The 17,575-nt window shown below is 47.3% G+C and overlaps 1 protein-coding gene across 5 annotated transcripts in view; it reads right to left on the bottom strand.

Annotated features, from left to right (window-relative positions):
- Nucleotides 1-17,575, bottom strand: part of NECAB2 (N-terminal EF-hand calcium binding protein 2) — an 88,057-nt gene that overhangs the window by 30,685 nt on the left and 39,797 nt on the right. For all 5 annotated transcript variants that reach the window (XM_013296035.3, XM_013296034.3, XM_055818966.1 and 2 more), the window contains one exon: nucleotides 11,775-11,883. In XM_013296035.3, the coding sequence (XP_013151489.1) occupies nucleotides 11,775-11,883 (109 nt within the window). The remainder of the gene's footprint in view (nucleotides 1-11,774; nucleotides 11,884-17,575) is intronic.

Genomic DNA, 17,575 nt, shown 5'->3' with positions numbered 1-17,575 from the left:
CCTGTCAAGTTGCTATTTCAGCTCTGATTGCAAGGGAAAAGGGAAAAAAAAAAAAGAAAAAAAAAAGGATGGCTAACACCGAATACTAACTCCTAATTGATTCATCATGATGCTGAATCTCACAGGTGGGCAGCACACTTTGGGGAGCAACAGGTCCAAAAAAAGCCTGGACCTGCTCCAAAAAGCCTGCGATACCCGAGTGCAGATGTCCTGCCTGGCAGTGTGGCGCAGAAAGGCGGTTGCCATAGCACTCGGCATGAGCCGTAATTAGGGATGTGGTGGGAAAATGTCTCTTCTGTAGCCAATGACCTGCAATAAAATTGCATTTTCCTTGTAACAGTAATAAATCTCATAAAAATGATGCAAAGAAGGTACTAAACTTGCTAAAGGGACTCTCCAAAGACCAAATCATAGCCAAGGTATGGATGCAGCAGCCGAAGGGATCTCTGCCCCCAGTGACCCCGTCTTGGCTGCTGGTCTTCTCCTGAGGGATCCATCCCCACCTCTCCTGGCAGAGCCCCTTACCTCTGTCACCATCTCACACTCATCATGGAAAGGTGTTTGGTGTGGATTTTCCTGGGTTTGGAAAAGGGAAAACTCCCGCAACAATAGCTCACACCTCCTTGGAGGCTCCTACGAGTGACCCCACCGGACCCCATGGACCACACACCCCGCTCCCCCCCACAACGGCCGCAGGCTGTGCGCAGGGGCGTAAGGTATGAGGAGCCCAAGGGCCATGTACACACACTGGGGTCTGGTTTGGCGATAACGCCTGCTAACAGCAATATTCCTATGTTGGCTTGTGCAGCTGATAAAACCAGCATGGGCACTTTGTCAGGGTGGGGAGGATCAAACACCCCCTGTTTGTAACAGGCTCGTTCTGCGGCACAGCTCTCAGAGCTTCCATTTCCTCCCAGGGAATCAACATCTACCATAGAGACCAGTACAACATAACGCATGATTTGCTTACTTTCTCATTTTTGAAGACTGCTGCTGTATTTCGAGGCCAACTCAAGCTCCTCTCTCCCTTGACACACTGATTTATTCTGCACGGACATTTATGAAGCACCGGGTCCTGCCTACCGCCAGCCTGCACCCTGCATGCCACCGAGCATCCTCATTCCCCCCCCTACAGTTGCAGGGACAGATCAGAAGTAGGACAGCAAGGGTCCCGGTTGCCTCTCCCACGTCCTCAGAAAGTTCCAAGCTGCAAACCATCCCTGATGCAGACCAGATGCTTCAAGACAACCAAAATAACCTTTTCTCAGTGGTGAAGTATTTGACAGAGCGAAACCCCTAGCTCTAATCAAGGGCACCAAGAAAAGTGACTGAATGCAGATAAAAATGAAACAAATGGTCTGGATGCTGTTGGAAAACGTGCTTTTTTCTAAGAGCCTAGGCTCTCATTAGTTGAAAGAGAAATGTCACTTTAAAAAAAGGCAGGGGCAATAAACTGGCACCTGCGGAGCACCAGCATTTGTTTGTTCATTCATCAGCAACTGCAACATGGCATTGCAGGCCAGCAGGCGGTGACAGACCCTCTTGCTTTGTCACACAGCTCTGGAGCTGGGGGTCTGGGTACCACCAGTGACCTGGGCTCAGCATCACTGAGGCTCTGCCCTTCCTGCCCTACCACTTCTATAAATTAACATAAAAAATGCAGCATATAGGTGTAACTGTCTGCAAAGTACTGACCATGAAACCAAATCCCCAAACTCTCTGTGGAGACCGCTGCTCTCCCTGCTCGCCCTCTGCAAAGCACGGCACCTCGCTGCCCACAGCTGCCCCGCAGGCACCACAGCTTCCTGCATCTCAAGTATGGGCAAGGGGATTCTTTCCCCCTCCAAAACCAACTGAGCCACCCAGGATCTGCATTTTAAGAGCAAAAATTGGTGAAGTTTCTGCCGATGGAAGAAAATTTGGGGTGATTAAGGAATGCTCCTCTTGCATCCCTTTGCATCTTGTAAAACTCTTTCACACTGTATTAAAAATAATCAACATTTTCTCTCTGCTTTATCACAGGTAGCCAGAACCTCTAACCACTCACAAAAGAAAAATCTCTTGAAAAGCTCATAAAAACTCCAAACGATGACAGCACAATAAAATGCCTGTTTACAGTGCAGTTGGTATCCTCAAAAATATATCAGTGCAGCACACCGATTTACTAAACTTAATCCAACAGTTAGTTCCCGAGCACAGTCACCACCTTAAATAAAAGAGACATTTATTGAGCTGCTGGTTATTATATACACACTGGGTTATATCAGCTCTCCTTTAGTTTATCCTCAGAGAGTGCCAGGCAAAACTGGGACTATAATCCTTGGAAAGACAGGCTGAACACACCACGGCCAGCACAGGCGACCCCTTTGCTCTCGGGGTATTTCCACCAGCCCACCTTTGGAAACACAGCATGAATTTTTGTGATATTTTCATCATGTTGCATTGAGAGAATTTATTATTTAATGTTGGCACCCTGGTCCAGGATCTTCAGCCTGCATCCTGCATCACAGCCCTCTCGTAAACAGAGCTCTTCATCTCACGCATGCATTTGATAAACAGTAAATACAGCAGTTGCGCCTGAGTTAACAAGGCATCAATTTTGCTGTCAGGCTTGTTCAAACTGATCAGCCTCAAGACAGACTGTTAAATACCAGCTGTTTGTGATGCACTTGGACTGCTCTGTAGCATCAACTGTATTACTGGGATAGCTCCTGTAACTATTTCAGGTTTGTGTAATAGGGGTCCTTTGTTCGTAGAAAAATATATTAAAAAAATAGGAAGGAAAAGAAAGGTTTCAACATGTGATGCTCGTTTACAAAATCACAATGTAGTCCCCTTGCTGTGGAGTGCTCAATAAAGTGCTTTAAAAACCAAAGAAACAGAAGCTGCCCAGATAAGCTCCCGTCCACCACTCAGCCTTTGAACCCATGAGCGTTTTCCCAGTCTGGCCTGTTCAAGAATATTTCCCCAGCTGCTTTGTTAACAGCCAACAACACCCACAGGCACGTTAAAGCCTCATCAGCATTCAGCCAGGACTGCTTTGTGCACACCCAGCACAGAGGGAGCAATCCTACAGTGCCACACGCCGAAAGCAAGAGTGGTGGCCACCTGGGCAGCCACCAGGTACCACTCGCTGGTGTTGATGCAGCATCTCTTCTCCTAGTCATGATGCCGAGCGACGACTGGAGGGGCTCAGGTCATCCTCCCCGCCAAACACCTCTGCAGGGAACCTGAGGGCACTGGAAAAGGCAACACTGCTCTTCAGTGCCCAGTGCCACAGGGACAAGAACAAGAGAGGTGGGTAAATGTGGTGATAAACTGGTTATAAAGGTGGAAAAGATTAATGTATGCATAATTCCAGTGCCTGGACTTTGGAGCGGTACCATGCTGGTCCCTGCAGGCTGAGTTACCCAGGGGAGAGCTATCTGCATCTGTTTGACTGAATGCACTTGCCCTGCTGTGCTGGGGTGCTGGTGCCCTCGTCCTCCCTGGACGAGAAATCACAGTGTCCCTTGGCTCTGTCACCTTCGCAGGGGCAGGTTAATGGCATCAATAACTCTCCCTGGCTCCCAGCAAGGCGATACTTCAGCTGTTTTTTCATAGAAACAAACTTCCCTCCACTTCTTGGCCCTCTCTTTTCCATCAAAAGAAGTCACTTATGCATGTTTTAAACCTCTCATTATTCCTCTTAGCTCAATTTTCAAAGCGAACCATTAAACCAAATAAACATTCCTTCTTTTGGGGTGGAGGGGAGGGCGTCTCAGGTTTTTTTGCACAAACTGCCAAGAGTATGAGTCAGTCAGAAATGGCCTTTTTTGATGAATGAACATTTAACATTTTGCCTATTTCTACTTAATATGGAAGCCTGGCTGGATCTGATTTCCATTTGTAATCTCTCTAATATTGAACTGCAAAACAGACAGGGAAAAAAACTAATTATTCAGAGCTCAGCTGAATGATTTGCTAATTGCCAGAAGCAAATGGCAAGACATTGAGAACACGAGCTAAAATTAAATCAGCTTCCTCTTCCTTAGATTTTGCAGGTATCTTGGTTATCACCAAAGTTGTATGCAGGAGAGAAAGAAATCAGAGCACAACCATGCAGGTTTGGATATTGTTCCACAAAACTAGCAAGGAACTAGTAAAAAGGATAGTAAAACCAGGAATCCCTGTACTCTGTTGCCTGTATTTTCCCCGATATCTTTATTTCTCATGCATTCTCTTCTCCTGCCATTGCAAAAACGATCTGAAAACCCCTCTCCCCAGATTCATTCCCAAGGCAGACAGCCTGCGCTGCCTACCGAGCAGCAGCTGGACACATATGCTGCTTGACGGTGGTGTCCTACGCACACTTGTTCAGAAAAAACACACAGACAGATTTGTAAAACTGGAGCTTAAACAAAAAACTACATCCTTTTTGAATACCTACGTGGCTCAAACACAAGTAGCTGGTTAGAGTTAAATATCTTAGTCACTTTTATGGTTTTAATGCAAGATGTTGGTATCTATCCATTCCCAAGAAAAGAAAACGTCTGACACACAACAGCCCTGTCCAATCCAAAAAATAAGCTGCCGAGCCCCAGTCCCAGCTAGAAAACCCACCGATGTGATACTTCTCCGCTCCGTTTGCACAGATGAACCCTCCCTGATCCTTGACCTCCACAGTAAACACCAGCCTGCTGCTCCCAGCTTCAATCTGCCTTGCTGCCAGATTAAACAGGCTCCCTCCAGGGACCCCGCAGGGAGGCTGCCTGGGAAAACACCTGGGAAATATGATTAGAAATAGAAAAATATTCTCAAATGTTTGTGTTCAACGAGGTTCTGTGCGGTTTCTTCAGCTTTTCTGAATTTTCCCAGCTACTGATTTGTTTTAAAAGCCCCTTTTCTTTGGTGAGCCTGAGATGTTTTGCAGCTCTATCAGCACGCAGCTACTGAGCACCAGCTTTGGCAGCAAGCATTTCTTCACTTAAATGAGAAGTGAAGCCAGTGCAGTTTAAGTGACATGTCGGCACATAGAAGAATAAGCTAGGACTCAAAAACCATCTTTCACGCAAACAAAAGGAACAAAATCCACCAAATGCCCACGGTCTCAAGAGCCAGAAATTAGAGCCAGACATGTAATTTTTGCGCAATCATTTTGTCCCTTTCATAAGAGACAAGAACTGTCTCTTGAATCAGTTAATCAAAATCTCAGCTGATTATACCATCCGTAGTTTGTTTCGCAGGGAGCTAATTGAGAACATTCAATATTCAAAAATTAAGTTGGTTTCAATGGGCACATCCATCTCCACAGTGTGGGCTTGGGCTCCCAGACGAATCCGGCACTCCACTGAATCAGGTTTGCAATGCAAATAGCCAAGATTATGGAGGGAGAGACAAAACAGGAAAAAAAATACTCAATCATAACCATCATTGTTCCTTGCACCCAAGAAGTGGAAGTACTTTCTGTTCAAATTTGAGAGGACGGGACTGCAGAAACCTGGAGAAAAGCATGGGCAGCAGAGCACTGCTGCTGCAGTCTCCCTGCCCATGGTGGGCTCTACCAGGTGGAGTCTCCTCACCCCAAAGGACACCAGACCTGATATAGGTTGTGGGAAGACAAAGCATCTTGGAGGGTGCGCCCAGGGGCACTGCCGCATCCAAAGTGGTAACAACAGACCTTTTCCACTGGAGGAAAATAAGTACTGGAGTAGGGCAGCAGGCTGCTGCCTGATCGAGGGTACTGGTGGAGTCCAGGTCTGGAGCAGGGCTGTGTGCTGGAAAAAGGTGCAGAGAACCTCATGTTCACTTGTGATGATGTGAAGCTCCATTTCTGCCCAGGTTATCAGCTGAAACACGAGGTGCAACATTAGCTTGCATGCATCAAGCTTCCTTGCAAGCTATTCCTTGTTTAACATTCAGCAACAGGTTCTAAGCTCCTTTGCCTTTTTTTAACCCCACCAAAATGCCACATTGCTGTTATAGAACACCAAACCAGGAGTTTTCAGAGTTCAAGGTACCATCTGCTGCTACCGAGACATCCTCCTGTGGCTGCTTTTGTGAGGTACAGCCTCAGCCCGAACCCCCAACCACACCAGCAGCACCCTGCAGCATCTCCTCCCGCTCTTTGGATGCTGGTCACCATTGCAGAGCATTGTGCTCCATAGCCACAGGACCTGAGTGTTAGCACATAAACTGATTTTATTCTCTGGGTATCGATACAATCAAAGTAACGGAGAAACAAAATTCACCTATGCAGGCTATCAGCCCAATTCCCAGAACTTCTGGCCCAGCAAATGCCCTGGTGATGTCTGAAGAGGGTAGAAATCAGACACGAGCTGGGGGGATGTTTTTCCAGATGACTTAGAAGAGGAGGAAGGGGGCTGGGGAGGCAGGGCAGGAAAGGCACATGCTGCTGTGCTCCCTCCTTCTCCTTAGAGGCCTCGGCACTGGCACCGATGCTCTGCCTGCCTGCCTCCCACTCGACAGCGTAACCAGCAAGTCACAACTGCAGGAGACAGCTCACTCCTGCTCGTATCCCTCATTAGCACTAACAGGATCTTCACAGCTTCTCCTGCACTAGTAACAGCCGGTGAAATACAGACTTGTCCCTCCTCGTTTGCTCCGCTTCCATCAACCTGGAGGAAGAGGCACTCGCAGCCGGTCCCTGAGGAGCAGCTGCCCCATGGTGCCAGCCCAAGGCTGGACCCATCTCAGCCAGCATCGCTTTGCCAGGCTGCAGGCTGTGCCCAGTGACAGCTCAGCTTGCAGCCGTTAAACACCCAGCACAGGGCAGGTATGCTCCATCTCCCTGCAAAAGCAGGGGCAGCCCAAAACTCCCACCCTGTCCATGCCAGCATTGCAGGGCTCTTGGAAAGCTGGAGCTGAACCCACCACGGGGAGCAGCATGGCTGTGCCAGCACAGCGCTCACCAGGCTGACCGCTGCTTCACAGCAGGACTAATTAGCACAAGGCAGAGAAGCTCATCAGCATCGTTACCTGCTTCGGGCGCCACCGTGCCTCCCCTAGCTCTGGGGTCACACACAGCGCTTGGGTTGGTAGCTGCCCTGACCATACCCTACTACATCCCTGCATCCCAAAGTGCCCCCAGATAACTGACCTATAGTACATCTCCCTGTGGCAGCTGAGCAGCTGAGGGGTCAGGGAAGGTGGCTCCATGTTCCCAAGAAGGACATTGTTCAGCATCCAAAGGTACCAGACCAATTTTCCCATCCATCCGCCACCACGACAGGCAGGAGGTGGCTCACTGCTGAAGGCGGCACGAGCCTGATCGTCCTCAGTTCTCCATTTGTCACAGTCCTCTGGCAGAAATGACATTCTGGGGAAGCTGTGAAGGGCTTCTGAGAAGAGATACCGCTTCTCTTAATTGTCCTACATGCACATTCCAACCTTTTCTAGTGTTTGCCACTGGAGACAAGAGCTCACTTGTGGGGGGATGTGTGTGTGCAGATAAAGTAATTAAAAGAATAGCTATAAGCCTAACGAAGAGATAACAAACGACAGAGCAGCAGAATGCTAATGCCATGTTCTTGGCTCCTTGTGAATGGACCTATACAGCTCATCAGAGAAGTCCTGCTCCAGCGAGCAGATCTCTCCCCAAAGGGCTGTCCTCTGCAGCTACAAAACATGTACGAGAGAGAAAAAGACTTCTTAAAATCCTCTGCCATGATTAAATCTGTTTGGCCAGCAGCCACATCTGACCTCCTCCTTGCTTTCACAAGGACCGAGAGGTGTTCTTTCCTGCCGAGGGGATGCAGAGTGGGTGTGAGCACTGGCCCAGGGAGCTGGGAGAAGATGGGAACTGTGGGTCAGGCAAAGCAAGTTTCATCCAGTATCACAGTCATGTTTTTAAAACTTGTTTGACTTTCCATTTGCAATGACTTTTTAAAATCAATATATCTCATTAGAAAAAGTAAGAAAATATAACAGGGTTTCCCAGGTGAACATCAATCTGATGCTTTCTAAAGCCCTGTTCTGCCACTAAACCATACATATATATATACACACATATATATAAATTTGTGTGTCTATATAGCACACATATAATTTTTGCAGTTCCAGTAGCATTGACATTAATAGTAACATATCATTACCTCCCCATTAAACTTCAGGCAGCTCCCCATAAAGCACTGCTGAAACCTCCTGAAATAGCAGCTAAACCCAATAGTGACAAACCACATAGCAACATCTTGTTGTTGCCTCCTGCTTCAGTTGGGAGGAGGGAAGGAGGGCAGCCAGAGTGAGCAATGGAGAACATGATGCCACTTGATCATAATTTTTAAGCAACAGCAGGTTTATGAATATAATTTTGCCAAAAAACAAGTGAAATACGTGGCAGATTTTGCACGTTCCTGCTGCCAGATGAAATAACCAGTGACGATGGGACTCAAACCATGGATGGCAGGTTCTTTTGTGGAGATACCCAGTAATAAAACCCTGTGGAGAGTGTTTGGAGCCCATGCCCACCACACCACATCCCTAACCTCCTAGAAATACTTCCCAAGCAGTCCAGAAGAAAGAATGAGACTCATTAATGCCCCCAGGCTATACTGGGGTATCTCAGTTCAGCACCCTCCTCACCACAAATGAGGTGTTTCACTGAGGGACTGTGATGCCCGAGAGAGAAGCACGCACTCCTCCAGCCTTGGCACATCACCACTGACTCCCCACAGCAGCCCAGCTACTCCTGCATCTGCAACCAACTTCATCTTCCCAGTCCCCTGCTCCACTTTTCTCCTTTCCACTGTCTTCCCACTAAAGCAACTCGAGAATCTACTTCAGTAAGGCAGTTCCCTGCTCCTAAAAATACTCCAGGAAATTGAATCAACATTTTGTAATTGGGCTGGTAACAGCAGCTACTAATAATCAGCAGGAACATAATTTTCTTTGTTTTCTGCTCTAGCTGTAATGTAATTTCAACAGCAAACTTTGTTTTGCACACTACACAAACATGATGGGCCATATGAAAAAAACACAGAGGTAAAATGGAATATCAAAAAACAGCCTTAAAAATAAACTCCTATCAAAGAGCAAATAATTTTGGAAAGCTAAAGTTAATATTGTTAATAAAAATAAAAGCATTTTGGAAAGCTAAATTGAATATTGTTCCTATGTTCCCCTGTAAAAGGGAAAATGAAAGCTCCACTCCACTCCTCTTACTTGGTGGAAGCAGCACCACTCAAAACTGCAACCCTGGTGCTTGGGCAGGCAGGGGCTGGAGGCAGCATCCCCCCTGCCCAACCTCCCCGAAAGCCGCCGATGCACTGGGTGACGAACAAAGGGCAGGGTAAGGTGGAGAGCGCATGCACCACCTGAAGGACTGCACTAGATGCAAGACTGCAGTCAAGCAAACTGCTCGTTTCACAGCGAAAAGCACTTTTGCAGAAAGAAGCCCAGCTCTGGAATAGGTTTTCTGGAGACTGAGAGAGCTCTTGCAGATAAAAAACCCTAAGGAGTATTTTCTTCCCCCAACTTGGTAAATTTGCTGTAGGTGTCTACGCTTTCCAAATCAATAAGCGAGTGCCAACTTCATGCAAGGATTTAACTTGGAAGGGTGACCAACTCATTGCTTTTCCTTCCAGCCAAGAACAGCAGATGCTACACTGCTCTGTACAAGCATCGGTCCCTAACGGGTATTGATGACTGCATCAAGCCAGCTCGGAAAAAGAAAAATACGTCCAAATTGTGGGAACTCTTGCCACTCTCGGGAGCTGCTCAGCAAGGCCCCTCTTGCCGGCAGCACTGTTGCGTGACATTTAGCGATGGCACATCTTCTCTCTGTTCAGTTTAGAAGACATCCCTTGCTAAGGCTCGGAGCAAGCTGCAGATTCTCCACAACCCCCACGCCAAAAATGGGCTGCAATCCAATTTCCCATTTCAAGAGGGCCAGAAGAAACCTCCATACCCTGACCCCCACACCCCCTGGTTTACACAACAACCATCTGCGTCCTTTCAAAGGCCAGATGAAAGTTGATAAGCTCAGACAATGCTATGAATTATTTCAGAACAGAGGCAGAGAGCCCCGGAGTCTATGGAGACCCACCTCGGAGCATCACCTGGAGCTCAATAAATACACCCACCGTAAGCCAGCATCTAGTGTCTATTGAAGGGGAACCACTAGAAGGGATGGGTCATTCCCAGCTAATTTTAGTAACAAGATCACTAAAGTTCCTTTGATTCAGTGCAGAGTATATACCAACCTGGTCTTTGTGGCATTTCTGACCTCAGAATAAACTTTGGGAAGCACACACATTGGAAAGACGGGATTTGGAGAAACCTCACGTGTACTTTGCTTGCAGCAGCCGCCTCTGGACCGGGTTCATGAGTTTTACACCTGCTGCTTCGGTGCCAGTGCACTCTAGAGCCATCACTGCTTTCCAGGGGATCTTTTGGATGGGTGGCAAAGCATGCACCTCTCACACAGGCAAGACTCCATCCACCTGCTGCCGGAAGGCTTCGTAATTAACCAGACTTATTTTTTTAAGCACTTGCTGCAAGACTTTTCATTTGAAATGGGATTCTCTTTTTATCTGCTTTTTGGACAGATCTTTTTTCTCTCCAGAGGAATAGGAGTCACACTGGAATATGTTTCAAAGCTGGCTTTCATTTGCATTTCCAAACAGCCTAAACTACTCAGGCTTTTGAAGATGGAGTCCTCTTGGAAAGAGAAAACCCACCAGTGGGATGTGTCCTTTGTGCCAGTGCCCAGCACCATCACTACCTGCTGGCAGGCGGGATCCCACTGGGGTCCCCTGGACCCCGCGGCTTTGTGCCTATGTCAAACACTGCCAGTGCCAGGCACTTGCCGGGCTCACAAACACCTCAGCCTCCACCAAAGGCAAAGGTGGGCAGAGGGGGAACAGAGGGAGAGATGGGAAAGGCAGACAGAGGGGAAGGAAACATCAGCTGTTAACGAGATTGTCACTTTAATTTGATGGCTTGACACAGCCTGCAAAAGCTTGATTCTTAGCAAGAGCAGTCAGGTGCTGTATTTAACTTCAGCTTTGATGTAATGTCAAACCAAAGCACGCCTGGAGCCCTCCTCTGCCATCATTTCCCCCCGCTTCTGTTGCAGCGGTGACACAGAGCGTGCAGCACTGCTGGCGGGTCCGTCCCCTTGCCCCGGCTGTGTGCGGGCAGAAGCACAGCCACATCAGGCTGCTGGGCTCGGAGCAGAGGCAAAGCACATACAGCAGTGGCTGCAGGGCTTGGGCTGGCCCCTGTGCAGCTGAACTTCCCTTTGAAGAGAAGGGGGCTTGTTTCTGTTCTGTGCTAGAGCAATCACTGCTTTCCAGGGGATATTTTGAATGGGAGGTGAAGCAGGCATGGTCCAAGTGAAGGGATACAGAGGCATCACAAAAAGACCATAAATCATTCTCGTTTGTTGCGGTGAAAATAACTGGGTAGAACTACATTTACAAAGCTTCACACAGTTGCCTTTTACAGCACAGCAAACCGTTTAGACAAAGTGGAAAAGCTGAAGGGCCATTTAAATGCCCTCATGGGTAAAATTAAGTATCATTTCAGATGCCATGAAGATCAGGTTGCATTAAAGCAAATGGCCTAGAAAAAAAACCACCAATGCAAAAGAAGTCATAGCGGCCGTCACAACGAGATACAAACCAAGCAAAAATGGAGATTCTGCAAAGTTTTGCAAAGCAAGCTGCACCTCTGGGGCTCCTGCAGAGCTCAGCTCTCCGGAGCAGCACGGCTGCTGCACACTAACGCCGCGATCCAAAGACTCTGTGAAACAGGCGTCAGCATGGGGAACTTACTTGGTGTTGTCCGAGTCAATGGTGTGAAAGAGCTTCTCAAGTTCTTCTTCATTGAGCGTCCCATCGGAAAAGAAGGCCTGGAACTCCTCCAGGGACAGCTTCCCATCATCTGCAAACAGCAACACAGCCACCGTTAGGGAACTGGCAAGGTGAGGGGCAAGACTGAAAATCAAGAGTTATATTCAGATTTCAAGAATCCGACCAACATTATCTCCAAGTGCTTCTGCAGAACTGGCCCTCAACCAGTGAAGATCTCACTGGCCACAGGGTGGGACCGGGCAGCTCTGGAAGCACTGGAGCCAGGTGAAGGCATGTTGCTCCTGGGTATGGATGCACTGGCCATTAGTGACCAGCTGGGCTATTAACCCAAAGCATGACTCAAGCCTAAAGCGGAAAAGCCTGCAAGCTTCATCCTAAAACTGAATTGCATTAAGAAATTATGGACCGTTTTGTCTACCCTATGTTCAAATGAGGGAGGATGCTCATTAATGGACATATAACAGATAGGAAAAGACCCAGGGCTGGAATTAACAACAGACCCAGCAATATCTTTTGCCATCTCTATCCAACGTCTTTTCCAACGCAGTGCACGGCCCAGCTCTGGACAGAAACGCAAAACAGCAGCTATCAAGCATAACATGATACATCTTGCTTCAGTTGCCAACTGTTTAAACATACAAGGGCTGTGTCACCTTAATGTTGTGCTTTTACTTCTGAAGGGACCTGATGACGCACAAAATCCATCTGCCTGGCCATACGGGCTACAGCTTGCTGCCTGCCTTCTGGCAAACCCACCAGCCTACGAAGGAGTCACAAGACAGAGGTTTAATTATGTTCTCCTGGGCACCTAGAGTGGAACTTGTTATCATTTCAGCGGTAAGCTCCAAGCTCATCCTTAAACATTTATTTTGATACCAGCTCTGGCCAGAAGTTCACTGGCACTTCAGCAGCCTCACCTCCAACTGCACCAAGAAGCCCTGCAGATAGTCAGTGCCTATTGGGAAGTGCCTCTGGACTCAGCTCGTGGATGGAAAAACAACATGCAGGTTGGAAAATCTGGCCTTACACTTTGCATGTTACTTTATATATTGGCCCCAGTATTATTTTAATAGTGGCATTATTACAGCCTACTCAAATGACCCAGAAAGAAAAGAATTATGAAATCAATACACAAGGGGATATCAGGACTCCTTTGCAACTTTTGCTGGTGATGTGACAAAGGCTCACACTCAGCTGCTAAATCTGGAGCCTTTGTGTGCTGTGGACAGGTACAGCACGTCTTTAAAACCACAGCTGGAAGCGAGAAAGTCTGGAGAAAGCTCCTGTGAAGTTCAGCAATAAAGTAACAGGAGGGAGACAAACGAAACTTTAAAGAAATTAATTTACCTCTAGTTTCACATTTGAGCCACTGACACTGCTCTGGTGTGCAGCAGTGCCTAGGGGGGAATAACTACCCCAGATCACGTATTATTTAGAGTCTTTCCATTTGTACCCACAGAAGATTCATAGACTGGAAAGGCTGCCTACTTTGCAGTAGGAGAATGTACCATTTATTATTTAATCAAATCAATTATGAACCCTGTTGCTTCTCTTTCAGGAAATGATGCTAGAGCAAAAATTAGCCAACTTACCACGTGCACATCAATATTTCTTCCCCAAACTAAATCAGTCTGCTGTTCCTAAAACATACCCGCATTGCCAAATGCTAACCCAGTTTCTCTTCCCTGACACAGACGAATTTAGACCAGTGATAAATGGGGTCTAAGATGCCTATTTAATTGGCAATTACAAAAGGAACACAGCAGGAGAACAAAATCTGCAGCAACACTGGGTGAAAAGGGTATCGTTTCCAGAGCACCACAATGCGCCCAGCTGCTATATTGTTTTCCTGTGTTCCTTCCCCCAAACGTGAGCTCTTTGCAGCAGGCAGGGTGCAGAATACCAATGCACAGCTCAAAGGATGGGTCCCAGACCTGCCCTCTGTTTCTGAAACTAAAGAAAACTAAAGCACCCCTAACTTTTGCTGGAAGCATCCCACCAGTGTCACCTGGAGGCTAACCCGGTGGTGACACTCTTTTGCTGAAGCAGATAAAAAGACTGTGCCCAGAGCAAAAGCCCCATCCACCCCATCCATCTCCACTTCTGCATGTCGCACAACTGGATGAGAAGTTCCCCCCCAGCACTCCTGTTTACGCAGTATCCAAGCCAAGATCAAGGTTTGGTTTCTTCTCATCCTGACTGGCAATGAATATATGTCTGCAAGCAACAAGATCAAAAGGATAATGGCATTTCTATTCCATGAGGGCCGAACAGTTCTTTATACACAGTACACTTTCCCTGTAAACCTTAAATCAGCACTTGTTCACCTCGAAACTGTCCTTCCACATAGAAGGCAGGCAGAATTAAATTCCCAGGAAAGTCACATAAATCAACTCACTAGGAAAGAGAAACTGTAAAATGAAGTGATTTTTTTTTTCAGAAGAGTCCTTTAATCTGAATTTACAGTTTTCTCACCTCTGAAAGGCACAAAAGTGTTTCTAAGTTTAAGGAGAAAAGAAGTATCTTTTCCCTCTACTTAGTTTATATCTTAGAACCTGTCTCTTTCATTTTAGCCTTGCTTGATTTCTTTTGAGTAATGCATGCCAGCCACATTTTCACCGTGGGCTCTGACACATCGGTGTTTCAGCCCCCCGCCAAATGCTGCTCTGACCCCGGTGTCGCAGCCTCAGGAGCCGCAGGTGAGACCAGGGAGGCAGGTACTAACCACCGTGACAAGTCAGGTGGCTGAAAACCAACATGCCCCCAATTTTTGCTGGCACTTAACAGCCCAACATAATAGAGGATGAGCAAAGGATCTAGAGAACGAGGAGGTGACAGGAAATTTTATTTCATTTTTGCTGTTTGGAAGCCCCACAGAACTAGTTGACCCCTGGCAGGAATTTGAATTAAAGTCTGAATTTTACTTGTAAACAATGCACGAGACTTTCAGCCCCCAACAAACACCACCACAAAGTACCAGGCAGCTTAAAGCTGATCGTTATTTAATACAAGCTGGAATACTTGTCTGCAAACACACAAAGCAAAAGCCTTCCAGAGTAACGAGATAATCCTTGAGCTGCATATCTATAATTGTGAAACAGCCTGAAAGCCACGGCTTGCTGGAGCCCGGCAGGCAAGGAAGCCTTTGGGGAACTCGGGCGATAAGAGGAAGCAGACCGGGCTGGGATTTGGCAGTTAAAATTAAACTGGTAAGAAAATCCTGGCCGAGGAGAATTGACCACAACCGACACCGGGTCAACCTGCCAGTGGGTGCTGCGATAAGGGCTGATGGAGATGCTGTGCTCCAGGAGCAGCCTTATCAGGAAAGTCACAGGAAAGCAAGCTTTTTCTGAAAGCAGAAGTGTCTGCACTTGCCAAATAACGGATAAGGCTTCCAGAAACCTGCTTTTTGCTGAAAGCTCCTGGGCTTGAGAGATATGAGTTCTCCAAATGAACTGGCAGTCATCATACCGGAGTGGCAGCATCAATCGGATGGTTCAACTTCACCCATACCCTTCCCCGTAGCAGCTTGTCTGGGGGGCACTTCAACCCTAGGTAGCTACTTTTAATAGGAAAGATAATAGAAAAATGGAGATTCCTCACCAAATCTCACTAAACAAAATAGAGCTTCCATCACTTTTAAGATCTAGAGAAACCTTGGTGACTTCTTCATCTGGATGGCCACGTTAAAGGCAGGCAACCTACTTCCACCTACTCACCCGCTCTCCCAATTAAACCCAGTACTTGAAGTCAACACCGAAGCTGGCAGCGAGGACCAATGCCACCAACTAGGAATCGCCTACATTGGCGCTGATGGGCTGAGAAAAGAGATAATCAGGTCTCAGCCATCCCACCACCATTTCTTCCTGAAAAAGCTATCTTCATTTTATTCTCATTTTTAAAAATAATTCCATCACAGGCAAAGACCAAAGCAAATTACCAGCCAAACAGAGTTATCAAAGTTAAAACTAACTAAAGAGAGAAGGATATAACAGAGAAGACCAGAAAGCCCCAACTGGGATTGTATTATTGCTCCATTTGCCATCATGAAAATCTGAGGAGTCCAGAGGCGGCTTTTACGCCTCCTGCCTCACACAATCAGACTGTTCTCACTCGCTAACACAGCCAGGGGAAAAAGCAAACTAAGATCATAAATCATCCAAAATATAGGAAATCTGATGGCTGCGTTCTTGGAAATTCACTCAGCAATACAAATAGCTTAAAGCATCTACAAAATAAGGTCACTGTTCTGAGCCTGAGTCTGCTAAATCCATTTCCAATTACCTCAGGTTGAGACTGCTCATATATTTCCTAGCTATATTATGAATATTTTTCATTACTTATTTTTATTACTCTATGAGCTCTAAAACGCTTCAAGCCTCACTCAGTGGGCAAGCGCCAACAGAGCTACGGGTAAGCAAATTGGATTTTATTGTGGCCCTCTGAGTAAAAATGACAACTGGATGTTTTTCTTCTTTCTTTGGGGTGGGTGTGTGCCAATACATGAGCCAGCGAGAACACGGAGTGCCTGCTACCCTGGACCCTTCATCCAGCCCCTGGGAAGTCAGCGGGAGCAGCTTTATTCATTTCAATTAAGCAGGATATGGGCTTGAACTTTCAGTCCTGAGCTGTTAGGAAAAATTACGTCCAGGTCCATAGACCTGCTGGGTGACGGACCTTCACAGTGGCTGAAGTGGAGGTGCAGTCACCGCAGCTCCCAGCCCGCTCCCGAAGGCACCCGCACATGGCAGGCAGATGAGACCCACTTTGACTCCAGTATCAGCGTTATTTCGGGGGCCATTGGGCTTAGCTGGGCGCAGGCCTGGTGATTCACACCCAGCTTCGGCTGAAGCTGCTAAGCCACAGGAGCTCTGCGTGAGAAGCACAGCCCGTGTTCTGGTGGCACCTCACAGGGATGGTGCCATCGCCGCTGGCATGGAGCCCCTGCACATGTCTTTGCTGATGACATGGAGCACACATAGAGAAAAATGAAATTACTACAATTATAGTCATTTTATAGCGAAAGGGATTTACAGAATGACTCCAAAATCACCTTTTTTTTTTAAAAAAAAAGTTAACTAATGCCTAGCCCAGACATTTTCACCAGGGTTGGCACCACTCCAGGCAATCCACACGGATAACCTGAGAGACAGATCAATGTTTCTGTCACAGCTAATAATCTCTCTTTGAAACGCTCCTGTGCGTTTCTTAATGCCAACTGGGATTGCTGATGGGACCGACTGGCTGATGCTGGCACTGAAACGCAAAGGCTGGCACAGAAGATGACAGTTTCCCATACAGACAAAGCCAGGGATTGAACTTCAGGAGCTGGGATTTTGCTTGCTGAACTCGTTGGAAAACACCTGATAAATGCTCTTCCGTGTACTGGGCAAGATCCCCTCCTTTGTCTTCTTGCCAATAACGCAGTTTCGGGGTGGTGTCTCCCGTCCCCTGCCGGTGACCCCCCTGCAGCTCCCTCGCTCCGGGGCAGGCTCCGCACGCGCTCTACAACCCAGAGGCACATGCCACGTGCAGGTCTGCTGTCAGCATCACCTTCGCCTTTTTGCCTAGTGTTAATCCAAACTTTTGGGATTTTTATCTTTCCAGGACATCTTTCCTTCCTGTGCTCAGACGAGGCCGCGCAGAGGTGTAAGTTGCACGTAGCAAATGAAAGAACATCTCTTAAGAAGCCAGGCAATATCCCCCCCAAGCCATTCACCCCAGTAATAAAGATCAGCTCTTCTTTGGTAATTTGAATGTAC

This window comes from Falco peregrinus, chromosome 14 (assembly GCF_023634155.1).
Source record: "Falco peregrinus isolate bFalPer1 chromosome 14, bFalPer1.pri, whole genome shotgun sequence".
In the NCBI taxonomy this organism is placed as follows: Eukaryota; Metazoa; Chordata; class Aves; order Falconiformes; family Falconidae; genus Falco; species Falco peregrinus.
Note: the sequence above shows the minus strand (reverse complement) of the source record. Positions and strands in the feature narration are given on the sequence as shown.